We start from the raw sequence: 27741 nt of genomic DNA, 5'->3' as shown, positions 1-27741 counted from the left end.
TACCGATCCCACATTTTTAATGCAACAATGCAGAAAATAGAAAATACTAAGTAATATAATTATATAATGTATATGAAAGATAATGAGATTAATTTCTTCTTCTCTCATCCTGACCTAATCTCCCAGGCTTTGAATGCGTCTTCTGCAACTTTGTGTGTAAAACCCGACCCATGTACGAGCGGCACCTACAGATCCACCTGATCACGCGCATGTTTGAGTGTGACGTCTGCCACAAGTTCATGAAGACGCCCGAGCAGCTCCTGGAGCACAAGAAGTGCCACACCGTCCCCGCTGGAGGGCTCAAGTAAGGAAAGCAAGTACAGCACGTGCCTCCCTGCAACCTCACAAAAATCCCCAAAAACCCACCCCCCAGCCCCTACCCCCCTCAGGCAGGACACATCCCAGATTTAAACACAGTCTATCCAGGTGCACTGGTCGAGGATCAGGCTGGATTCCAAACAGAAGGTATTCCAGAAAATGAGCTTCATTGAGCAGTGCTTCTGTAGAGCCACATATACAGTAGCATGCTATAGACAGAGAACGTTCCTGAATGTGCCTAAAAATAGATGAGTACTATGCTACTTTGTCAGATTTAAACTCTATTTAAATTATAAATCTGTTTAAAATATATATAAAATGTATTTAGCTTAGATACAAAAAACTATTTGCCATCTGAAATTTTCTTATAAAATGTGCGCCTGTTGTGTATAAGTTCAGTAGTTTCACTTCTATGGTGATAAATATGTTCTTTTGTTATTTTCATTATGTTTAAAGCTCCTGTGAAGTGCTTTAAAATGTGCTTTTTTATTCTACGTTTGATGTAATCTCAACTGAAACACAAAGAGAGAATGTGACATTTATAAGCTCCCCCCTTTTTAAAAAAAACAGCCAATAGCATTTTGTTTTTATTACAACTCTACCAGTGAGAGTGGTTGAGCTCAAGTGCATCAAGTGAGAAGCATCTTGAAGGGGGCGGGACATGTCAGATACTAGAGAGCATTTAATTGGTCAAGATTTGATGAGAACCTGAAGTATGAGGTGACAGGAAGATGTTTAATATCTTCTAAATGCGATTTCTGTCACTGTTTTGGAGCGGACTAGCTTAGGATTAACACACTGATTTTAACATGTAAGAAACTTTATTTTAGCCCATTTTACACATGCTCATTTCATACGAAATTTTCAGATGGCACAAAGATTTGTGCATCAGATCTCTTTGTATGGTAAAAAAATGGCAGCTGATATTTCTCAGAAATTTACCTCATATACAGTGTAACATTTTATTTGACGTTTTAACTTATATTTACAGTAAGAAAAACAAATATTTTATTAAACAATAAAGTTAATATGCCTACCTGCTAAAATACTAAAATATATTCTCTCTTTAGAATAGACCAATAACCAGCTTAAAAGATAAAGGTGGTAAAGAGAAAGCCACAGTGTGAAAAATTGTTATCAAAGTTCATCACCAGTTTTAACACACAAGATTAAAAATAATGGAGTCAATAATTTTTCCACAGCATTCAATGTAATATTAAACCTGTAATATTCAAAAAAAAAAAAAAACATCATTCTAGGAATAACAGTTACACATGTATTTCCACTGTAAATTATTAGAATTTATTAGAGGATTTGGACAGACGTTCTAAAAAATAATGTTTCAATCTTGTAATTTGAACAGTGTTTTCATATGTATTTACATTTAATACAGTTTTCACTTATTTTACTTCTGGTTAACTTACATTTCATTAACTGAAATACTTTAACAGTAGTATTTTGATAGTCTGATGCTGTTGAAATTTCGATATGTTTAATTTACTTTTGTGGAATAGAAAAGGTAAAATTTTGCTCTTCAAGCTTCAAAAAGAAGCAAGAAAGAAAGAAAGAAGAAGAAAGAAAAAGCAAAAAAAATAATAGATTGTGTCTGTTCCTTACATTTAACCTATAGAAGACTAAAATAATATAGGCCTATACACAATCTGCACCCAGAGAAATCCACAGATTTCTAAAGATTACTGAGCCTGTCATTCCAAATTGAATTAGCCCAGAAAAAAAAAACAATCTAGGGGAAAAAAACGAAATAATAATAGAATAAAATTGATTGGTTTCTTTCAAATAAAAAAATCTTAGCTAAAAACATTAATATTTACAAGTTACATATAATTTTTTAAATAATTAATGCTTTTATAATGTTACACATATATTTAAAATAAATGTGTAGTCTTTCAAAGCCACGTAATGTTTTATATGAGGAACGACTGACTTAAAGGTTAAGTTTGAACAAATTATCAAAAAAAATATGTTTTTTGTGAATAATACATTTGGTCTGTCACTTACCTTTAAACTATAAAATAATATAGGCCTATACAGAAACTGCAGCCAGAGAAATGCGCAGATTTTTTAAAATTGCTGAGCCTGTCATTCCATCTTTTTACTTTCTTTTTATTTTGTAAATATATTTATATATTTTATATATTTTATATATATCATATATATATATAGGTTTTGATATTTATTTTAGTTCTATTATAATAGCATTTTAATTATTACATACTGTATATTTAAATGTTTAGATTATTTGTGTACAATACAATTTGTAAAGTGTTATTTTCAGTTATTTATGTATTATATGAGCAAACTGCCTAACCTTAACAAAACCTTTTAGATTTCTTAATTAGAATATTTCACTTTTTCAGCTCAAACTCTTAAAAGATACTCTCATTCTTTGGAAATTCACAGTTTTTTACACAATTCCATAGTGAACTGTTGGCAAATTCTCTCTGGCTCTATGCTTGAGTCATATGAATCACCTTTATGGTTCTTTTGAATCCATATGAAGCTTGATATTTTCAGTTTTATTAATTGTAATAGCAAATATAGGAAATTGTATGTAATTCAGGTTTTGAACAACACGGTGAGTAAATAATGCGTAATTATCCTTAACTTTAAATCTTCAATTTACCTTTACTGCCCAAGGTCCCCATAAGTAAAATTCTATAGAAGTGACCACATAAAATCTGAGGCACTTTCAGGAACGAGACCCTTCCTTTGGAAAGCCTGTGATAGACATTACTGCAAAAGGTCTGGGCCTGCATGTGAAAATATATCTGAAGAAATCATAACAAGCCAGTCAGCACTTGTCCATCTGTTGAGCAGCTCCACTTGCCAAGACCATTAGGCTACAGTTCACACTGTTCTTTCTCAGCCTGTCATAACCGCCACCACAGTTACAACAACACATTTAAACACAATGAACACTCATCTGAAGGCTAATAGACACCCTATTTCCAAACGCTTACAACACACACTGACCCCCAACTTGATATATCCTTTTGTTTTTTTTTGTTTTTCTGAAACTAAACAAACACAAAGTCCAGTCTTTGATATTTTCTGTTGTATTTGTCTAGTTGTTTGACATACATAATTCATGTCTTAAGATCATGTATTTCAGATTTCATTGCCTCATCTTGTCATTTATGGCTATGCTTTCCCATGCTAGACACATTTGTTAGCTTGTAGTTATCACTCATTAGAGCGCTTGGCCATTATAAGCTGCAGGTAAAGGAGAAAAATAATCTAGATCAATAGCAAAACTCGTCTTGGAGGGACAGACAGCACTTTACTGAGGCTTTTATTTGGCATTTCAATAAAAAGCAGGATGAGAAGTGTCATCTGGGCATTTCCGACTTCCAAATTTGCCCTTAAAAATTTAAAAAGCCTTTAATTATTGGGATTTTAAGATATTGATGGCTGGGAATAAAGTCAGGCCTTCTTTATTCTGCCTTTTATTTAAAAATGTTTAGATGGGAACTAATTCGAGAGGGACTGTCGTATGTATGAAGTCTATGCTTTATTATTCTGTTTATTTTTAGCTGTCTTTTATTAAAGAGGCTGAGAACAATTAAATAAAGCAATCCTCCATTTAATATTTTGCATTCCCAGTAATGGGCAAAAATGCCGTTTCTTGGTCAATATCAAGGGATGTTTTGACTGTGTGTTTTTGCTTTTTGAATCTGTAATGGTTCAATGACTCTGGGGTTTAAATATGTGTGTGTGGTCGGCATCAATGTTACAGTTTATGTATAGCAGCTGACTGCTTACAAATCACTGCATGTTTTTTTTTTTTTTTTTTTTTTTTTTCCACGGGATCTTTCTCCCACAGCAGGGTTCCAGTCAGCTGGATTAACGTCTGCTTATGAATATTCCATACAAGTGTCATAGTTTGGAACTGCACTGCATATTTTGGTATATGTATACTTATTTAAGTGTCCTTATCTTAGACATATCGTGTGAATCTCTGCTAATTCTATACTATTTATGTAGTCCTATACAAAATCTAAAATAACCAAGAAAAGCATCCCATAGGAAATTATTACTTCTTAGTGGTCGCTTTTTCAGAGCTCAGGTCACAGGAATTGCAGTTTGGTGAGGATTTAAAGCAGGGGTCACCAAACTTGTTCCTGGAGGGCCGATGTCCTGCAGATTGTAGCTTCAACCCTAATCAAACACACCTGAACAAGCTAATCAAGGTCTTACTAGGTATACTTGAAACATCCAGGCAGGTGTGTTGAGGCAAGTTGGAGCTAAACCCTGCAGGGACACCGACCCTCCTGGACCGAGATTGGTGACCCCTGATTTAAAGGATTCATGCTCAGATGGATCACCTAAATCACGTAAAAACAGAACTTTATTAAATGAGACATAATGTAATCCTTTAGAGCTTTAAAAGTTTTCTTTGTGAAAGTCTTTAATATGACTTTTATGTTTCTGTAATAAAATAGCCTGCGTAACCATGTCTGGGTATTTATCTGATAGTAAAGCCTACTTTTTTACTGTTTTGAGCCAGTTAATGCAAAGCTGGTCTTTAATTGCACCAGTGGTTTATGTCATTTTTTTTCTACTGGCACACAGTTCATATGTTCAAATATATTAGATATGATTAATATGAACATATTTGTAATAAAAAAATATTTTTTTTGCAATATTTTGAAATATGTGACAATTAAAATGTATGTGAAATCAAATTTGTATTTCATACAGTGCTCAGCATATACAAATACATCCCTCACAAATCGATCTTTTAAATGTATATTTTAAATAGGAAGCTCACAATATTATGTTTGTACATATACATTAGATTAGTCAGTACTGAAGCCAAGTCTGGAGCTTATCCAACAAAATAACTAACAATAATGGTCCAAAAACTAGTACACCAAAATTTAAATGTTATTTAAAAAATATATATAAAAAAAAAAAAAAAAGAGAAGCTATTTCAAAATATAGTTCAAATTTTGTAGGATATTTGCAATATTTTGCTTGAATTTGTGACAAAAATATTATTTTAATAAATATATCTGTTTAATAAATCTGTTTTGTTTAAATCCAACAAATCACATTGCCTATATTCGCTCAGAAATTAATAAAAATATAGATTTTTAAATTGGGGTCTACTCAGTTATGCGGAGCACTGTAGATGTAATTTGCATATATTAACATATCATCAGATTTCCATATTGATACTGACAATGTTTTGTTATATAAAGAAATTTAAAAAATGGGCACAAAAATTCAATTTAAAATCTAGCGCTATATTCCTTCTGAAGTAAATTCATCATTAGGATGTTTAGATGTCTTTTAACGGAAAACAAAACTCCTATGCATTTACTGTCTTACTTTTTTACTGTATATTTGTCCTGGGGCCTCATGTATCAACACTGCCTACGCACAAAAGCTTTGCGTACGCCAGATTTCAAGCTCACGTTTGGATTTACTAACGATAAAATGAACGTGAGAATGTGCGTTGGTCCACGCCAACTTTATGTCTGGTGTACAAGCATTTTTTTGTGTATTTGTTTTATTTCCATTGGCGACTCCTAGAGGCAATTATGTTAAATTGCACACTACAAAGTATCTTTGAGCCGTGCACTAGCAGCTGTATGGGACAGGATCATCTGCATGTCTAGCAGGTATATAAGGTTTCCATACCATACAGTTGACGGGCCAAACAAGAGCAATTTGCAGCAATCGCCCGGTATCCCAATCTAATCAGAGCGATCGACTGCACGCACACTGCTATAAAGGCGCCATCTGAAGACGAATTTGCATATATGAATCAGAAACATTTCCATTCAATAAATGTGCAAATAAAATATGATGCTTAAATGCGCCTAACATAATACACACACTTATTAATGATTCCTACTTGTCTTCTTCGCAATGAAGAGTAGGCAAAATCTGATATGTAGCGGGGGGAAAAATGAGTTCAGACGCTGGATTCGAACCGGGTTTAGGATCGAATGTGTCAAAACATGTTGCCACGGGCTTTATGAGCTATGTCACTCACACTGCTGTTTGCCGCGCTCTTTAGTTATGTTGTCTCTGTCAGTCAAACAGTGATGGGTGGGAATCACTCAACTAGCTTATTCCAACGAGCTGTGCTGTTTGCACTTTGCTTAAATGGACTCTACAAAATTTTACACCTTTACATTGGAGCATTTGTTTTTTAATTCACTCACAGCGCGATGTTCAGACCCAACTGCGTTAACCGCGTCAGCTAAACTCTCCCACTCAATTTTTTACTTCTTTTGTTATTAATTCCCGAGGACAAACTTGTTTCTCTTCTTGCTTGCTTTTGCCATTACTTTTTTGTTTGGTTTTGCCAAAGTACAGTCATTACTATATTTATTAGGGGGAGGAGGCAGGGAGGGGTTTTGCGCTTGTGCACGTGCGCTCAGTTTCACGTTAATTCGGATGTACAAAGAGAACATGCGTGGGATTTGGCGTACGCAGTGTTTCATACATCTGAATTTTTTACTGCGTACGCACATTTACAGCTTTGTGCATATGTAATGTTTTAGTATGAATTCAACGCAAGTCTTTGTACATGAGGCCCCTGATGTACATTATTTGTTAGAAATGTGTTTACCTCAAAATAATGCACAATGCAGCTGACCTTGGTGCAAAAAAAAGAGTTTTGGTCTCTTACATTCCAGAGTCATTTGACAATACAGATTCAAAGCATAAGATCACAAATCCCAGAAGTGACCAAATCATTTCAAGGTTCACATTGAGCTGATGAGAGACTTGCTGTATTACGGCTGCCCAGCTGCTTTTTTAGTGAGGGCGAGAGAGTTTCACAGCGCTCTAGTTCAGTGTTGAGGTAGAGAGGCGCCCTTCACAGTGTGCTTTCTGAGGTCATTCTGTTCTGCAGGGTTTGTGAAGCGCTTTGGGGCCCTGAGCAGATGAAAGGTGCTATTTAAATGTAAGTGCCACTCATTTATTCATTTACCTTCATCTGATTCCCGTTCCAACCTGTCCGCAACCACACAGCCATATGCACACACGCACGCACGCACACACACACACACACACACAAACCCTCTCACATGTAGCAGTGTACACACAGACTGTAGCTTACTGTATATACTGTACATCACAGAGGGTAAGACACACCTAATGCCTCCTTCATCCCTTCCCTTTGTCCATTGTGTGTGTTCTTCATTTCATTAAAGACAACAGAGTGTGTTTTGTCAATCGGGGGGTGCATAATTAAATGTCTCCCCCATTTTGTGCCCTACACCCTGCTCCTCCTGTCTCTTTGACCAGGTGCCCTCTCTGCATCTACTCCACCAACAGGCCAGCCGCCATGGAGGGCCACCTGAAGACACACTACAAGATGGAGTATCGCTGCCGCATCTGCCAAGCTGTGTGGGCCAATCAGGCAGAGCTGGAAAGGCACACGCGCGCTCACCGCCTGGGCAACCACTATAAGTGTGAGCAGTGCGGCTACCTCTCCAAAACAGCCAACAAGCTCATCGAGCATGTGCGCGTGCACACCGGCGAGCGGCCTTTCCACTGCGACCGCTGCAGCTACAGCTGCAAACGCAAGGACAATCTCAACCTCCACAAGCGGCTCAAGCACGCACCGAGACAGACCTTCGGTTGCGCCCAGTGCCCATTCACCACCACTCATCCGTTCGTCTACAGCCGCCATGTCAAAAAGCACCAAGGCGGGGAGGGAAGCGCCGAGGAAGGCGAGGCTCGGCCAGGTACGCCCCATCCGGGCCTTCTGGAGCGGGGTGGGAGCAGCAGCGGGAGCGGGGACAGTGGGAGCACCAGTCCGCTCATGAACCTGTCGGCCTCTCAAGCCTTGCAGTCCGTCGCCCTGTCAATCACCAGCAAGCAGCAAGATGGCACGCCAACCGCGCGCTACCTCTCAGCCAATGGCACGTTGTCCACACTGGCGGCTCGCTACTTTGACCAGTACAGGAACTGTGACCTGGCTCACCTCGTCCCCCTCACCACGCTCTTTACCACCCGACGCTTCACATTCCACAGCCCCTCGCCCTCAAACCCCTCGCCGCCCTTCTCTGCATTCTGGTCCAACTCATCCCCGCAGTCACCACCCTCTCCCACATCACTCAAACACTCCTTCCTGGCATATCTGGGACTGACAGAGAGAGCGAAGACCATTTGACCCTCCTCCCTCCCTCTTCTTCTCCATCACCCTCGGCATCATTCACAGATGCTATTAACTGTTCCACAGGCAGGCTGAAAAGCTGCCCGACAAAATAGTAATGCTAGTAAAACATCCATTCATCAGAGGAAAAGCTATTCGCCATTTCATTTTCTGTTCTATCACAATTCAATCGTTGCTCTTTTTTAAGAGGTCTTATAACAGTGGTTTTCCTCTACAAATTGTGAATGAGCCGGAATCTGATAACAGTGCTTTATCTATTACAAGTTTTGTATTCGTTTTGATGGGCGACAGGAAACAAAGAACATATAAGCTCGCAAGTGCTATGCTTTTTTGTGCATTTTGTCAGGAATCCGACAGCATGTTCGCTATGTGTTGCAATTGTTTTTATCAAGTCATTTAGGGGCTCGGTATGAAAATATCTTGGGGTATTCATGATATGGCACGACAAAAACCAATGAAACGGATTGCTATCTTTTGAGTCTTGTTTCCAAAGTGAAGCCTCAGACCACGCACTTGTTAATTTATCAAGCTGTACATAGTTTTGTAGTCTTTTCTTTTCTCTCCCATGCCTGTTGGCATTGACTGGTTTTGCTGAATGGCTAGACCATCGGCAAACACTAATCTTGCCTCGGCAACAAGCATACGGCCCTTTACGACACCTGAGAGGCAAAGCTGATGGCATTTCTTAATGCAGGCCATTCAGGGCACACTTATGGCATGAGCAATCATTATTACCACTACTGCAGTGGTCGTCAACCCATGTTACAGCCCTTCGGTATACTCACCATACTACTGGTCGCTACAGATTGTGCCATAGCTGACCGAGGCAGTACCGGTAGGCATGAGATACAAGTGACCAGTCAAGCGCCCTGTGCATAGCTAAGGTATATAATGCGCACCTGTACGTTTAACAAGATGTATGAGGTGACAGTTTTTTGGGAAAAACCCATTTATTCTGTCACAAAGGCCGATTCAATGGTGCTTTTTGGAGCTTTTTGTAATTTTGTGTGTTAAAAAGAAAAAAAAAAACTGTTCCAAAATGACTTGAATGAATGTACTTTTTGTTGGTTAATGTTAAAGTGATACAGAGGTAGCTGGAGTGCGGTGAGTGAGATCATGGAAAAACAATGGTATCTCGGTGGCCTTCTGTGTCTTAAATTTTGTTCTTCTAGTTGGTTTTTTTTTTTTTTTTGGATTTTGTATTAAGACTTTTATTTCAAAAGAGCCTTTGAAATGTAAAATACAAATATATATATAAAATATATATCCTGTACTAACAAGCTATTATGAGAACCCCATTGGAAAAATGGCTCTCAAGTGCAATGTGGAGGCAGCCATTATTTTGCGTAGGATTTGTGGAAGCATGGCTTTCCATATGCGGGCAAACATGGTACCATTATTCTGTGTTCCCCTCTTTGTGTTTTAAGTTTTAATTGCACTTAAAATGTTTCAAACAAAAGCACTTAAACCCAACAGAAAACGTTCTTAATGCCAATTAGTTAGCCTGCCTCTTCAGACAGCCACAATGCTATTTAAATTTTTGTTGTTTTTGTTTTTGTCTGCCACAGTGGTTGAAAATCAAATCCTAAGCCTTTATTTTCCAGTAGGTATTTGCCAAACAGCAGTCAACACTGCACCTTTTGGATGGATCGTATGGCATGTGTAATACAAACAGCAACAGAGTTCAAAATCCCCCTGGACACCAAAGGGCCAGGCTAAATTTTTAACAGCAGTTTTGCACAGTGCTGTAAAAAAATTGCACTTTTCTAAACAAAGTATGAGAAAACTATATTCAGTGTTCTAGAATGGACAACGTTCATAGGCTTTAATGCGCGTAATGTTGGCGAGCTCTTAATAAATCTGTCCACAGTATCCAAATACGGTTTGATTCATGTTCAAAACAGACAAACTGTAAGATCATTGAGCACTTTTGCTGGATAAATGGACTTTTGTGAACATTTTAGAATATAGGGGACTTTAATTGGTGCTCACTTAGCCTGTGTTTGGCTCAATAAGCTCAATAGAACCAAATATTGGTTGATTAATTAGCCTGGCCAATATATTGGTTTATATAAACCCATTTTACTTAGACGGTCATGAAAAACATGCTCAAACTTGAGGTCCTGAAATACTTTATTCCGTGACTGTAGATCCATTTGGCTAAACTGTTTTGTTGTTGTTTTTTGATCTGATCAATAGCTTGAATGTTGTCCATCAGAGATTTACAATATCCCCCTACCACCATTCGTATGCTAATGGACAAGGATAAGATGTTGCCTGTTCAGATATAAAGTGCATCAGGTGAGGAAAGGTTTCAGATCCAGTTGACCATAGACATTTCGAAAGAAAAAAGGTATTATTAGAGTATTACTTTGTTAGATCAACCTTGAACTGCGTAGAAATAATTCTTCACTCCCAATTTTATCTTGCTAGCTCAGTGAGAAGATTTGAATGAAAATATCCGTATTAAAGGCCAGTTCATAAATAGAGCCATTAAAAGATGGTAGACCGTTTCTTGGCCCGCACAGTATTCTTTTTTTTTTTTTTTTTTTTTTTTTTTGCTCTGCTCTCATAGCATCTTTTTTTTTGTTGTTCATGTAAATGCCCAGCATGCAGTGTAGTGATATGTTGTATTTTAAGTGGGGCTTCTTTGCTTGTTAATAAAGCTCCTGCTCAATCCATTAACTTTTATGCTCTAGTGCCACTTGGTGGCAAGGAGTGCCCTGGGAGCCTGGGATGAAGTGAAACTGATCCTCAGGACCCATTTTGATAGAATGAATTCAAATGGAATGTCCAATGGGCAACATCCTTTTGTCCGTCTGCCTTGGAACACCATGTAATCATCATGTACAAGAACATGACTGCTGCTCTTTCATGCTCAGTTGTGTGGGCAAGTGGAGTACAACAGGGATCGCTCTCTGTTCCAATACCAGTATTTATAAACATGGTGTTCTCTTCGCCTAATCGCAAGGAGCATTTTTTTTGGCGTCATTGCGCATCAAACAAGACTGACTACCTTTTTAGCACTTCAAAAGATGCATGAAATTGCTCTTGATCTCTAGTTTGTAGCACTTACTTTTTTTGGTCCGGAAAAAAAAAGACCAACTGATTTTGCATTTAGCTTTGCAGGTTATCTGTTCGCTTTATATTTTGCTGTACTCTACAACTCAATAAGGCTCAAGTATCATTTTGTTTCTTTCTTATTTGGCACCCAGTAAACTTGTTATGTGCTGTATAAAGCTTTTTTATTACTTCATTCTTAAGGCTGTACAGGGTTGTTTGTGACAATAACTGGTAATTAGATCATTTGTACTTTTGATTTTGTTTTGTATTTCGGTTTTCTTGGTTTTGCATTCTTTATGTTCAAATTGCCAGTTCTAAATGTAACAGGATTTGAAAGTAAAGCTTACATCACATATTACCTTAAAGGTCTACTGGTCTGGTTTATTAATGCCTGTTTTGACTTGATGAACCTGCTTTTATATCCTGCATTTGTTTTATTCATGTATAAAATATTGCTGTGTAATGTTGTACTTAGTGATGTTCTCATACTCAGAATTCAGAGTATTCAATATTTGTTTATACTTCCAACACAATCTCACGGCAATTCGTAACTTTTTCATTTAGTGGCTAATTCATACGAATTCGTACGATCTAATTCATACATTTTAGTACGATTTGCTCATCCCCCAATGACAGTTAGGTTTAGGGGTGGGGTTAGGTGCCACGCCTCCTTTTTAAAATCGTATAATTTCGTACAACTGAACTCGTACGAATTCGAATTAGCCACTAAACTGCCAAAACATAAAATACTTACGTTTTCTCGTGAGATCGGGCTGATACTTCTGCATTCAACAAGGACAGGAATGATTTTAACAAGTTGTAATTAAGGTAACAACAGCATAGCATGAACAAACCCCATCAATTGTTAACATGGCGCAAACTATACGAGGACACAAGTAGTGGCATCAGTATAAGTTCAGATTGATTCTGCAAGGTAGGTTGTTATTTGGTAAATACATTCTGAGACATCAACAGACTTGCAACAACAACAAAAATGAAAGTAAAGTTTCCCCATAATTATATATTTCCAGAACATTATAGTTTTATTATCCTAAAAATATTATTTGTGAAATTTGTGGCTTAGTGGTTAGCACTGTCACCTCACAGCAAGATGTCGCTGGTTCGAACCAGTTGGCATTTCTGTATGGAGTTTGCTTGTTCTCCCAGTGTTCGTGTGGGTTTCCTCCGGGTGCTCCAGTTTCCCCATAGTCAAAAGACATGTGCTATAGGTGAATTGAATAAGCTAAATTGTCCATAGTCTATAAGGCCTCGTTTACACTAGTGCGTTTTAGTTTTAAAACGGCGTTGTAGAATGAAAACGATCCGCGTCCACACTCGCATTTTACCCAGCGTTTCTGAACTGCTCTCCGTCCACACCAAAACGCTGAAAACGCACATCACGTGACCACACACACGCTCTCGGGCAAGCGCTCCAGCATTTCTACCCAGATGAGAGCTCTGCTTGTCGGACTGCTCATCAAGCATCTCCCGCTGGATCTAATCTCACTATATTTGCTAAACGTGATATTTCATTCATGTTTTTGTCTTTATCTAACGACATAGGCCAATTCCCTGACTTTGGTCATTGGAATCTATTAAGTTACTTGTTCACGGGTAACATGTTTTGGTTAAGCGCAAAGATAAGTAAATGATTAATCCAGGTACATTGACTGATCGCTTGCCTTTATTTCCTACAATGTATAAACTTATTGTATGTTATACTTTTATAATTATCGATTATTAAAACTGATATTCAGCAAAAGAGAGGGTGCGTTTCGTATTTTCACTGAAATTGAAAGGAGGCAGTTGTTATCGGCTCCGTTTTGTTATAAATATCCACACAGTGAAGATGACGCTCATATATGCAGCACAACGCCTCAACATTTCTGCTGTCTGTTAAGTTGCTAATATTAAAAAGAAAATAGGCAGTTCCTTAAATCATGTTTACATTTTATTGTTGAGAAAGTGAAACAACGTAGCCAAGGTAATGTGAATGAAGTTATAAAGTACACTGTTCCCTTTGAAGATTTACCCGTGTCCTCGGTATGTTTTCCATATCAAACTGAGAAGGGGGAGACTGCAGCCTTGATCAAACTTGCAAAGTCTTAACTTACAAGAAGAGGATGCGAGACTGAACTGTGTGTGTTAGGCTACTTAATATTGAGGAAAAGCCCCAATCAGATAGGCGAACGTTTGCAGCCCCGCCTCCGTTTTCAGATGTCTCCGTCTTTCCCCATCCACACTGAGACGGAGCAGCAGCGTTTTAGAATGAAAACGGCCTCTCCAGCGTTTTCAAAAAGCTCCGTTTTCGGCGCTCGAGAACTCCGGCGTAGTGTGGACGGATGGCGTAACCGTAGCAAAACTTATGCGTTTTCAAACTAAAACGCACTAGTGTAAACGGGGCCTAAGTGTGTATGGATGTTTTCCAGTTCAGGGTTGCTGCTGGAAGGGCATCCGCTATGTAAAATATATGCTTGATAAGTTGGCGGTTCATTCCTCTGTGTCGACCCCTGATGAATAAAGGAACTAAGCCAAAGGAAAATGAACAAATGAATGAAAAACTACTTATCCAAAATACATCATCCCTTCTGGTTGTGTGTTAAACTAAAGTTAAAAAAAAGATTCTACAATGACTATGTTGCTTAAATATCCCCAGAGCCATCCTGAATTCATGATTACAGCAGGATCATGACTTTAACCCTTGGCACCTGAAAGAGAGTTTGTGTGCCTAAAAAAGCGAAGAGCTCTTCACCTTAGCTTTGCCTTCAGCAGTCCTGGGAGCGCTAGAGCGCTCCGTCCAAGCCAAAGGTTGGTCCTGCCTAATGAAAACAGATGAAGCAGAGATAAAGTGTTTGCCGACATTAAGGGCTCCATTCATCACTGTTAGCCCTGGAGCTATGGAGCACCTTGGACGGCATCTCTCCCTCTTAGGCTCGCTCCATAATGCCAGTGGAGGCAGGCAGTCTGTATGGATTTCCTCCCTGCATCCACGTCTGCGGCCAGTGCTTTGATTGATTAATTATGAGTCAGTCTACAAGGTTCAGTTAAGGTTTAAATTCCATTTGACAAATGAGTAGCAAAAATGCAAAGAGAAAGGATCTGCAAAACAAACTGCAGAAGGTTGTTATGGGCTCTTAAAAAGTGCAAACAGGACGGCCCACTAGTGTGATTTTGGGTAAATATGATTGTGCCAAGCAAGACATGTTCCTGGATCAACATCTTTGGTTGATCCTGGAATAACACTCAAGTACAGAACATTTTGACCCTATCCCTACCTAATAGTGCCGCAAAAATCAGATGGAGATGATCAGGAAATAAAGGTCTGTCCAAATAAACAAAACTGCAGCTTTTTCTATGTGGTTTGGCCGATCGTCCATGCATAAATACAGTGTCAGATCACTGGAACTCAATGTTTTTGAAACTCCACCACTATCTCCTTTATATGGCATCAGATTTTGCTCCAACACTAATCAAACACACAAGCTAACCACAGTCTGAGGCAGTTGAGTCTTTATCAAGGACTATATGAAACTGCGTGACTGCTGCTCTTCAGGACCAAATTTCACTACCCCTGCCCTAACCCTTGTTTTAAGCAAACAAGTTGACATTAACTGTATCTGATTGGCCAATTGGAGTGTTGTTCCATGTTCTGAAATTCAAGAGTTTACACTTAGCTGATAATCAATGAAGCGTAATTGGCAAGCCGTCCCGGGAGAGAGCCCTGAGCTCGTAATATCCTCGAGCCTGGGGCTCCCTCCCATTAGAAGGGCGAGAGAGGAGTTTTAGCTCAGGTAGGTCTCGAGAACTCCCCTGCTTGTCGCCATGTGAGAAGTGTAAACGAAGGTTGTCTTGGGTGTTAATTTGGTTTAGTCGATTGGCTATTGTGTATGTTTTTGGACGGTGGGAGAAAACTGGGGAACTCGGGGAAACCCTCGCGAACACAGGGAGAACATGAAAACTGCACAGAAACGCCAACAGGCCTGATAGAAGGTTAGACCAGCGCTGTTCTTGCTGTGAGGCAGCAGTGCTAGCCACTGGGCCACTGTGTCGGGCTATTGGAAAAAAGGGTGGGAAGTACTGTAGGGGTGGAAGGGGGGAAAACTTCAAGACGAAGATAACTGGAGTGAAAAACTCTGGTTATTTATAATGCTCCTGCAATCCTCTAATAGTCAGATTACGGAGCTAATGATTGATTTGCTTGTTTTGATTATTTGGTGCAGATTTGTTTTGCGATAGCCTTGGTAATGTCATGCCAAAAACTCAACCTGATGGTTTTCACAACAGAGCAGTGATGTAGCCCACTCTGAATGCACCTACTCAGAACCCACTACTACTAAATGTGCTGCTGACATCACCAAACGTCCGATCACATGTTTAGTCCCTGCTGAACCACAGGTCACCGCATGGAGATGAACGACATCCTGGGGTTTGATGTGTGTCGGAGTCTGGAGGACGTCACCTTGGATGTGGTTTAAGTCCAGCATGTTGGAGCTTTGTGCCACTAGATTGACTCTGGCTTTAATGAATCCTCTCCATGTTCTATCGCATCTTAATTAACATCAAAGCAGGGCTGGAGGCCAGCGAGAGCCTCTGCTTAGCTTGACCTCTGCTGGAAAGGGAAAGTTGATTAAGTGGGTCTCTGGGGTGATGAGGTCACACTGTATCTCTCTGCCAGATACCGGCTAATTTAGTCATGCAGACACTTGAATACAGCAATCATATTTTATTTTAAGACTATCTATTTCTGCCAGCGAGCCGAGAGATTGAAAACAGAAAAGAATCTGATCAATTTTTTAAGCAGCGAGTAACCGGAATCCTCTCGAATAATTGTATAATAGGGTCAGGGATTAATATTTTAAAAATGTGCTGTTCAAACCCAAGATGTGTCTAGTTCGAAACTGAAAAGGGATTTTTTTTACTTGCTCAGCCTTGCTTGGAGCCTGTCTACGCAGAGGCGACCTTTCGACACAGGCGTGTGAAAGTTGGCGGCAGGCAATCGATAGGCTGTTGGCTTTTTTGTTTGTAGGTTCAAGCCGGCCTTGGCTTTATTACAGCCGGGTTCGAGTCATGGGGGAGTTGCAGTCTTTGGCTGCTGCAAAAGCCTGAGTGAGAGGAGCTCCCTCCTGTTTGCCAAAAGTGTAATCCCTCTGTGACCTCACACAACCCTGCCTCCAGAGGAAAAGCTGCTTAGAGGACTGCCTGTCTGCAGGAGGAAGACCCCCCTTCCACCTCTCTTCTTTCTGCCTCTTGTTGCTCTCTTCTACCTTCTCGTTCTCTTCCCAAGTTGTCTCGACATCAATATTTCCCAGGCTCCCTCACTTCACCCCTGTCAGATGGCTGGATCTGAGGGCGTTAGGGAGCCGAAGCAAGCCAAGTGAAGAGAGATCCCTGTTCAGGTCAGGGATGAGAAAACAAACCGAGCAGGGGCACGGAAAGACACTGGATTGCTGCGGAGAGGCAGAGCTGGTCAAGACTGGCTTGATTAACTCACTGCTTGACTTAAAGTTTGTTGATTTTGATGAAAGATCAATGTGGAAAGAGAAAATGATCATTAAATTGGCATCAGCTGTCAAAAAAGGTTCACTGGAAGAATGTGCCCTGAAAAACTGTAAAAACCCATCCTTTAGAATTCACTGTTGGAATTTAAACATGTGCCAGCAACACACCCATCAACTTTTATTTAATTTTTTCTTAATGAATGTATGTTTTCCACTGTTCCTTTTATGCAGGAATGTTCCAAAAAAAAATTGAATATCAAGGAATATTCTTAATATTCATTTATTTCAATAATTTGTTTTAAAAAGTGAAACTTGTGTGTTATAATAGTTCACAACACACAAAGTGAAATATTTCAAGCCTTCATTTGTTTTAATTGTAATGATTATGGAATAAGAATGAAAAAACCCAAATCCAGTATTTTACAAAATTAAAATATCATGACAAGCTTCTACATTGTAGGCTCCCAGTGTCTCAATCTAGTCCCCAAATTAATGCAAAGCCTCGAATTTGTCGCTGTCTGGCTTAGTAGGCTTCAGAATCATGGGGAAGACTGCTGACTTGACGGTTGTGCAGAAAACCATCATTGGAACCCTTCATAAGGGGGGAAAGTCTGTAAAAGAAACTTAAGGCTCACAGAGTGCAGTATTTAAGTATATTAATTGAGTGTTAAGAGGAAAGGAAAATGTGGCTGTAAAAGTTGCACAAGTATGACCGTAGCCTTGAGAGGTTGTTCAAGCAAGGCTGATTGGGGCTGGTGTCAGAGCATCAAGAAACACCACATACAGATGTCTGCATTACATGTAGAATTCCATGTGTCAAGCCACTCCTGAACCAAAAACAATGTTAGAAGCATCTGTGCTGGGCTAAAGAGAAAAAAAGTACTGGTCTATTTACCAGTGCTCCCAAGTCCTCTTTTCAGATGAAAGCAAATTTTGTTTTTCATTTGGAAATCAAGATCCCAGAGTCTAGAGGAAGAGCGGAGAAACACAAAAGTCAGGCTGCTTAAATTCCAGTGTCCACAGTCAGTGATGGTTTGGGGAGCCATGTCATATGCTGGTGTGGGTCCACTGTTCTTTATCAAGTCCACGGTCAACGCAGCTCAATACCAGGACGTTTTAGAGCTCTTCATGCTTCCTGCTGCCGACAAGCCTTTTGGAGATGCTGATTTGATTTTGCAGCAGGAACCTGCACACAGTGCCAAAGCTACCAATACCTGGTTTAAGGACCATGGTATCCCTGTTCTTAATTGGTCAGAAAACTCCTTGGCTGTTTCTCAATTCCAAGAAAGCGAATAACGGACTTGCGTTCTTCTGGAGACCAGGTTTCCTCGGAAGAACGAACTCGAAAGACCACGAGAACAGAGAACGCGTCCTCTAAAGAATGAGATGCTGCGTTCTTCCTGATGGTCACGTGACATTCACGGGTTTCAAATGGAAAACTATTTAAACATTACAGCATTCATACAGGGATTTATTGTTTTTAATCTTTAATAAATATATACTATGCTTAAAAACATTATAAATATGTGTTGCTCAATATAAATAAAAGAGTAAAGAATATTTTAATATGAATTTCAGCAAATAAACACCCTAATGTGTTCATTCCTTTATTAAGATGTTTATGGTAATGTTTATATTCGCCGTTTCATTCAGGCAAACTCTTGAGATAAATAAGTTATATCTATTATAAATAAAATGCAGCGCTTCCCACCTCCAGTCGCAATGACTTCTGGGACTTCTAAGACGAGGTCGGTCCTAAAGTCTGCATCAGTGTGTCCTCCATATCGAGAACACATCCGGGAAGTTTCACGCAATCTCTGTTCTTGCAGTCTTGAGTATTAGAACTGAACTTTGGCAGCTGATGATGACGTTACACGAGATCACAAGGACACAAGACAGCTGAAGAACGCATATTAAAAAACAGCCCTTGACTTGCAGACAAGCTGAAGGCCGATATCAAAGCAACTTGAGCTACCATAACACCTCAACTGTGTTAAAGGCTGATCTCCTCCATGCCACGCCACCTTGATGCTGTAATTACTGCAAATGGAGGCTCAACAAAATACTGAGGACATAATACAATACATTAACACACTTTCCAGAAGGCCAACATGTTTAAGATTTTTTTTTTTTATTGGTCACATGGAATAAAAGTTTAATCTTGCAAAAACAGCCGTTAATAAAATATCAGACAATGCTACACAAATAATCTCTCACTCTAGATATTTGTTGTTTATCTTCTTAAGGCCCACAGTGTATTTTTACAAGCATTTTTTATTTCTCTTTCCTATTTGGGCTCAATGGAACCTAATCAGAATAAAAACCTAAGTATTATCTTTTGATATGCTGTACTTTGAGAGAAAAATTATGCCCATATATGTGGACTCGTGGTCCGATTTTACAAAAAACACTTTTTCCTGACTTTATGCATTAAAAACACATACATATTTTTTGAACACGTTTTGACTGAGAATAAAAACAAAAAAATTTACTTGTTTTGGACAGTTAAAAATAGTATTTGGGACATTTCATATGCTGCAAAACAGTTGCAGAATGACACCGTATGTCTGTAACAAAATATAAAACATTCAAAGTATTTTAAATAGCCAAGAGCTAAAACGTGCTGTCCACGTATGTGGCCACCAAGTCCTAGGAGGTTAAAAGGAATTCTATGGATGCACATCACAATACTATGACTTTACCATATACAATAGTTTGTATGGCACATTAAAGACTAAATATGAATGCTATCATTGATTGATGAATACACACAAATATGCATACCCATACTTTATAAATGATCGCTGAAGACTTTGGTGGGGATCTGTCTGGTCTCATTAGTCGGGTTTCCACTGTCACTGTCTCATGTGCAGTTGAGTAAGCTGTAAGTTCACGGCAGTTAAAAAAAACAGAGAAGTACCTGGGGCCTCATGTATCAAGGCTGCGTACGCACAAAAACTTTGCGTACGCCAGGTTTCACGCTCAGAATCGCTCACGTTTGGATTTACTAACGATGAACTGAACGTGGGAATGTGCGCAGCTCCACGCCAGCTTTATGGCTGGCGTACACACAATTTTTGTGCGCGTCTGTTTTATTTCCATTGGCGAATCCTAGAGGCAGTTGTGTTAAATTCCTCTCTACAAAGTGTCTTTGAGCCTTGCAATAGCAGCTGTATGAGACGGGTTCATCTAGCAGGTATATAAGGTTTCCATACCATACAGTTGACCAGCTAAACATTAAAGCACAATTTGCAGCAGTCGCCTGTTTTCCCAATGTAATCTGAGCGATCTACCGCACGCACATTGCTATAAAGACACTATCTGAAGATGAATTTGCATGCGTGAATCAGAAACATTTCCATTCAATAAATGTGTAAATAAAATATTATGCACAAACTTATTAATGATTCCTACTTGTCTTTCTCAAGAGTTCATCAGACGCTGGAATCGAACCGAGTTCATGCTCAAACATGTCAAATCATATTGTCGTATGTCTTACGACCTGCACCACTAAGATTTTTAAGAGAACTGCAACATTTTACACCTATAAACCACACTATTTCTTTTTTAATTCAGTGCGATGTTCAGACCCAATGTGTTAACCGCATCAGCTAAACTCTCCCACTCTATTTTTTTCTTTTGTTGTTAATTCCGGAGAACAAACTTGCAAATAACAGTTTTTCTCCGGTCTACCTCTGAAAGGAGCACCTTCATTTCACATTCTGTTCAAAGTTTCTCTATTTGCTTGATTTAGCCATTGCTTTTTCGTTTGGTTTTGCCAAAGTAGAGTCATTAGCACATTCATACGGGGGAGGAGGCAGGGAGGGGTTTTGTGCTCGTGCATGTTGCGCTCAGTTTCACGTTCAGTCGGATGTACAAAAGAATATGCGTGTGATTCGGCGTGCGCAGTGTTTCATACATCTGAATTTTTTTCTGCGTACGCACATTTACAGCTTTGTGCGTACGCAATGTTTTAGTATGATTTCCACGCAAGTCATCGTACATGAGGCCCCTGGGCCTTTAAATTAAAATTTTATCTATAAAACTTGAAAACGGAAAAGCTCAAAATGTTTCAGAATCTGTTGACACTAGTAGTTAGCAATATAGCATCCTCCACTTGTGAATGACAAAATCAAATCTTAATACCTGTTACAAAAAGGACATAATGGTTTGTTATGCAGAGTGTTTGAGCAGGTTTAAGCTTTAGTCGGGTATTTTATTTTCATGTGTCATAAAACATGCAAGATGATTAGTTTTTTCGCAAAACGTCTACAATTTTAGCCATAAGCCTTCTTTGCAAGATAAATAAGCTCTAGTCTCACAAGATGCTGTGAGTATTTTTTTTTACATTTTCAATCTACTGATAACCTCATCCACCCAAAGCATGCGTCCAGATAAGAGCAGGGGTGAAGCACACAGGAGCTCAGTGGGAATCCTGACAATCTGGAGGCGCGACAGGGGACACTCACTGGGAGAAGGGATTATACACAAGTCCTTGGCAAGCTGGCCTATTCAGACAGGGTGGTCTTGAAAAGGGCAGTGTTTGTCTAGTAGCAAGAACCCAATTAGACTTCAAGCGGATGACTGTATTGAGTGTGTTGATTGCCATTTTTCTAAATGATGTTACTTTTCAGATTGTCAAGTTGCCATAGCAGGCACGTAAACAGAGCCTCTTCCCCTGAGGAAACATCCAAGGTTAACCAAAAAAAATAGGACAGTGTGTTTTGTGTTTTAAAGATGTCAGACATCCAGCCTACCAATCTTCATTGTTTTCCATTACATATTCATTTCGCAGCGACACATTTAGAGTTCATGTAGAATTTACAGATAATTTTGTAACTTTTTACTTATATTTTAGGATAGTGGGTGGTTCATTTCACTGTGGAAAGATAGTTAATAGTTCATTTTAGGGTAGCACTGAAACATTTTATGGTTAAAAATGCACTTAAAAAAAATGTTTTACTGCTTGTTCTAACTACTTATTTCTAATGAGCTAACACAACATAATTCTTGAGTTTTGAGTTTTTTTTGAGGGGGGCAACTTACAGTTGAAGTCAGAATTATTAGCCCCCCTGTTTATTTTTTACCCAATTTCTGTTTAACAAAGAGAAGATTTATTTTCAGCACATTTCTAAACATAATAGTTTTAATAACTCGGAAGATAATATTTTACAAGATATTTACTAGATAAGACATGTAAAAAGCTTAAAGTGACATTTAAAGGCTTAACTAGGTTAATTAAGTTAACTAGGCAGGTTAGGGTAATTAGGAGTTATTGTATAACGATGGTTAGTTCTGTATACTATCAAAAAAAATATAAAGCTTAAAGGGGCTAATAATTTTTAACCTAAAATGTTTTTTGAGAAAAATAAATAAATTAGTTATTCTAGCCGAAATAAAACAAATAAGATTTTCTCCAGAAGAAAAAAAAATATTATCAGACAAACTGTGAAAATTTCCTTGCTCTGGAACAGGATTTTGGAAAATATTTAAAAAGAAAAAATAATTAAAAGGGGGATTAATATTTTTGACTTCAACTGTTTATGTTTTCTGTTTAACTTACTTAAATTTATAACTTAATTTGTGTTGGGACAACATGAAGGAATTATGTGGAACCAAGCATTTTTTTAAACATCCAAAAACTGAATTCTTTCTTTATCTTTCGTGGTGTGTTAAATAATGTTTATAAAAATGTATTTCAATTTAATGCAATTGATTGCAGTCCAATAATAAAACCTTTACAAGGCAAAGGAAGATATAGCAAATTTAAACAGCTAATTTTAAAATATATCTAATTATGAGTACCGACACTCAAAAGAGAACAACATTTTATCACAAGTTTATGAAAAAAAGCATCAAAACAATTACTATTGCACTTTTTGAATGAATGATTTTTAATAAATTACTGGATGTTTTTTTTTTCAACATTTATTATTGTAAAAGTGCACACTGTTCATTCATTAATTTTCCTTCGGCTTAGTCCCTTATTTATCAAGGTTCACCACCGCAGAATGAACCACCAACTATTCGCGCAGATAAAGTGCACACTATTTATTTGATTTATTTATTTTGTACTATTATCTGTAATTATTGCACACTGGAATGACAGCAAGCCCACGTCTTTGTTTGAATACAAGGAATAGAAATGCATTTTTAGTAAGAATGAAGGAAACATTATTACATTACTATCACACCAGCCACGTTGGAATTATGTGCAAACACTATATCCGACATAAATGTGCCCATCCAGCTGATAAAGCCAGGCCAACAGTTTTAAGTAATGCAATTAACTTTGTGACACTGGTTTATCTCGTCTGCACTCAGCAGGCTGCATGCTAACAGCTGGGTGCTGGGTTCACAGCAAATAACCAATGTTTGAAATTGCTACCAATTTTCTGATGTTTCAGTGTCTGATTTGGGGGCGAGTGGTCCGTACGTTGGAAAGAACTCATTTTAGCTTGGCTTATTTTTTTCCCACATTGTGTTGGAAGTTAACTGTCAAGGATTCTGCACACATTCAGTTTGAAACATTCATACAGCACTCTGGATAGCCATCTAAAATTTATCTGAGCACTTTTGAGTCGCATGTGAATGGGAACATAGCCAAAAGGTGATAAGGTTGGATTTTCTTTTGCACTGATTTTATTGATTCTGAGGTAAAACTAATTAACCTTCGGTGAGTTTTCAAGGAATGCAACGCACTTTAGACTGAATGATTTTTTTTTCCCTAAACCATTCAATTAGTCCAACTGAATTCCTGTCTTCAATCAATTAGTATACTACCACATGGTCATTTGTCTTACAATTAAGACACTGGGTAGCAACTCATTAATTCTGTTTTGAGAGAAGACCTGGTCAAACTAATTGAAAGAAATATATATATATATATATATACACACAATTTTAACACCTGCTGTGCCCCTGTGGGGAAAGGACAGTTTTAAAGAAAGTTACATCTGAACATATAAAATATCTTAGAAGTATTAATTAGAAGCTTGAACAAAAAAATAAAATAAATGATTGGGTTGTTGTTGTGTAGTAGCACTTTTACCGTCATACATGACAAAATATAATTGAATTCAAGAGTTCACACTTATCTGTTGATTGATTATAAAGCGTGTTTGGCATGCTGTCCCGGAAAAGAGCTCATAAGATCCTTGAGCCTGGGGCTCCCTTCCATTTGCAAGGCGAGAGGGGAGTTTGAGCTCAGGTAGACTTGAAAACTCCCCTGCTGTTTACGGCTGATACAAATTAGCGATTGCTACGGAGAGATATACTGCTGACTAAGAGCTCATCTATGGTGCCAAATTGGTTTGGTCAATTTACTTATGATATGAGGCATGTCTTTGAAAATCATGGAACTTGTAGAGCACGGGGAGAACATGTAAACTCCACAAAGAAACCTTGACTGGCCTGGTAAAGACTTAAACCAGTGACATTCTTGCTGTGAGGCAACAGTGCTAGCCACTGGGCCACCGTGCCACCCTATCTAGGTAAAGAGAGGAGTAGGGGTGGAAGGGGGGATTCTTCAAGGTGAAGATTACTGAAGTAAGAAACTCTGGTTGTTTATGTTACCTAGGAATCATCTGATTAGTGAATCATGTGTTAGCTAATGCTGGACTAGCTGTGGTCAATCATAAGCATGTGATCCTCTCGAAATTAGTTATTGATGAACTTCTAAGTATTGTCATCATTTAAAATGCTGTAAATGGGTCAAACTATATTTACTGTGGAACTCCTGTCATAAAAACTGCTGTGCTATTACATTTTTCAGGCAGACCTCAAAAAAAGAAAAAGAAATCGGTCCTATGGTGTGCCTGTCCCTTCAGTAAATTACAGCTATTTGCAATAAAAAGAAAATAGTAAAACTAATTTAACAAGTTGCTATTTTAGTAAATGCCAATCTTTTTTTTAGCCACATATTTCTAAAAACATAGAAACTTGATTCATTTTAAGGCTGAAAATCTTGTTCTTTGGTGTGACACTATATGCTAATTTAAATCAAATAATAATTTTAAGCATTTCCGCTGAACACTTTAATTTTTTGAAAGACCCCCTTAAGTATCATGTGAGTGAAGCCCCCTGTGAAGTCCATTATGTACACCATTTAAGTTTTTGTCTCCAGATTTTTAACATTTTCAACTTTTTTGGAACCACTATAAAATGAAGTCCCTTAGTTTGACACCCCTATTTATTGAAAATGTCCAACAAATCCTAAAAGTTACAAACGTAAAAATAAAATAAAATAAATAATAATATATATATATATATATATATATATATATATATATATATATATATATATATATATATATATATATATATATATATATATATATATATATATATATATATAACAAATATTTAATAATATAATATTATTAATAAATAACTATATAAAAACACTATTTGAAGATTTATGTAAGTGTCCAACAAAGCTAAATTGCTCTCACACTATCTGTATATTATTAGGAGTTGTTTTGCTTAATTTTTGCTGTCACAGCAGAAGCCCACACGAACATGGGGTGAACATTCCAACTTCACACAGCAACTTGTCTAGCCGGGACTCAAACCAGCAACCTTCTTGCTGTAAGGTGACAGTGAATTAGGAATTTATTTCTTACTAATATATCAAAAAAAGTCCCTACTTATATTAAGTGTCATTTACGTACACCATAAGTCCATGCAGCTAGGTCTCTGCAACTCTCACATGGTCACCCATAAAGCTAAGCAGGGCTGTGCCTGGTCAGTACCAGGATGGGGGACCACATGGGAAAGCTAGGTTGCTGTCTGAAGTGGTGTTAGTGAGGCCAGCAGGGGGGTGTTCAACTTGCGCTCTGTGTGGGTCCTAATGCCCCATAGTAAAGGGGACTCTATACTGCTCATTAAGAATCGTCTTTCGGACGAGAGAAGGGTCCTGACTCTGTGGTCATTAAAATCCCAGGATATCATTCGGAAAAAAAAAAAAAAAAAAAAAAAGAGTATGGATTTAACCCCAGCTTCCTAGCCAAATTTGCCCACTGGTCACTGTCCATTATGGCCTCCTAACCATAGCCATATCATAATTGGCTTCATAGCTCTGTTTCCTTTCAATCAGCTGGTGTGTGGTATGCGGTCTAGCGCAATATGGCTGCCGTTGTGTCATCCAGGTGGATGCTGCACACTGGAGGTGGATAAGGAGATTTCCCCTAATGTGTAAAGCACTTTGATTGTCCAGAAAAGTGATATATACATATTAGGAATTATTATTATTATTAAGTTTTGTTGACTTAACTGGATCTGTAATCGGAGTTAGGTTAACTCATTCAGTTTAAGTACAATCAAATTTTGAAGTCACCTAACTTGTTTCTAATAAGTTCAACAAACTTTTATTCAAAGGAAAGTCAAAGGAACTCATTTCATTTAAATAACTGCACTCTATTTTATAGTGTAAAACATTTTACAGTAACCTATAATTCAGAAAAATGTTGCAAAAAGATCAATAAAGTTAGTGACCCCTTAATATTTTCTCAAACTTCAGACATTTATACACCAGATGCCCTTCCAGCTGCAACCCAATACCTGGAAACATCCATACACACTAATTCACTCTCACATACACACACTACGGCCAACTTAGCTCAACAATTCACCTTAACTGCATGTCTTTGGACTGTGGGGTGAAACCACAGCACTCAGAGGAAACCTACACCAACACAGGGAGAACATGCAAACTCCACACAGAAATACCAACTGACCCAGCCAGGACTTGAACCAGCAACCTTCTTGCAGTAAGACAACAGTGCTAACCAATGAGCCACCATGTTAATATCATTAATTTCCACAACTGATTTTCTTACATTCTCAGCAGGAAGGAGTAGCATCTGGTTTCTTTCTGTCTGTGCCAAGAGCCGTGTGTTGGTCTGGACGCTGGTACAGTAGTCCAGTGCTGTCGCGGAGGCATTCCCAGCAGCCAGTTGGGCTACGCTCACATAGCTTGTACAGCATGAGCCCGAACGGGCAGCACCAACAGCGCCCTGGCACTGCTCCCGGGCATGTCAGCACACTGTTTCAGCAGCCCTCACACTGGCTTTTCACGGCAGCCACAGCCCTCAAACACCTGTCAGAAGAAGGGAAGGGGTCAAGCAGCAGGTAAAACTCCACCAGGAGCCGTTTAAAAGTCAATTCAGAGCAGTAGCCCTGTCCTGGATTCAGTTCTTTGCCGGATTCAGTCCCTTCAGAGTGATTTAAAGGGTTTGTGATTTTGGCCCCTTTCTTCAGTATCCAGTTTACATGTAAAATTGTGGACTATATAACTTTCCTGAAGCACCTCATGTTTAAGTGGCTTACTCTTCAATTGATGATTGAACAACATGTCTCTCTTCGATTCAAATTAATGGCCAACAAGGTTATCTATCTATCTATCTATCTTTCTATCTATCTATCTATCTATGTAAATATCAAATAATTTACTTAGGAAATTCTAGCTATTCTTGACATTTAATATTATGATTTTAAAATAATGAGTAAATTTATTAGATTTTACTACACCAGTCTTTTTTTTCCAGGGTAAATTGAACAGTATATTTGGTCCAGTGGTTCTGAAATGAGTCTCACACACATTCAGCGCGCGCGCACGCACACACACACACACACTGATATTTTCCTTATAATCATCCACTCACCACTTCAGAGACTCATCATGATGAAGAGATTTAATAT

At 38.4% G+C, this 27741-nt stretch overlaps 1 protein-coding gene and 1 long non-coding RNA gene across 12 annotated transcripts in view; one reads left to right on the top strand and one right to left on the bottom strand.

Moving 5' to 3' along the window:
• Nucleotides 1–11911, top strand: part of znf827 (zinc finger protein 827) — a 132897-nt gene extending 120986 nt beyond the window's left edge. For 3 of the 11 annotated variants that reach the window (XM_073952597.1, XM_009292558.5, XM_005159977.6), the window contains exons 12-13: nucleotides 127–304; nucleotides 7606–11911. In XM_073952597.1, coding sequence (XP_073808698.1) covers nucleotides 127–304; nucleotides 7606–8476 — 1049 coding nt within the window. In that variant the 3' untranslated portion in view covers nucleotides 8477–11911. Of the gene's footprint in view, nucleotides 1–126; nucleotides 1529–1917; nucleotides 2077–7210; nucleotides 7262–7605 lie in introns of those variants that run through there. The other 8 variants (XR_012407200.1, XR_012407198.1, XM_073952594.1 and 5 more) reach the window with 6 other exon arrangements.
• The window catches only part of LOC141386123 (uncharacterized), an 86873-nt gene extending 59661 nt beyond the window's left edge, over nucleotides 1–27212 (bottom strand). Inside the window, exon 1 of the long non-coding RNA XR_012407219.1 lies at nucleotides 26880–27212. This is a non-coding gene — a long non-coding RNA (uncharacterized lncRNA). The remainder of the gene's footprint in view (nucleotides 1–26879) is intronic.
• Between the last annotated feature and the right edge of the window lie 529 nt (nucleotides 27213–27741).

Source organism: Danio rerio, chromosome 1 (genome assembly GCF_049306965.1).
Source record: "Danio rerio strain Tuebingen ecotype United States chromosome 1, GRCz12tu, whole genome shotgun sequence".
Lineage (NCBI taxonomy): Eukaryota > Metazoa > Chordata > Actinopteri > Cypriniformes > Danionidae > Danio > Danio rerio.
This window is presented reverse-complemented; position numbering and strand designations above follow the sequence as displayed.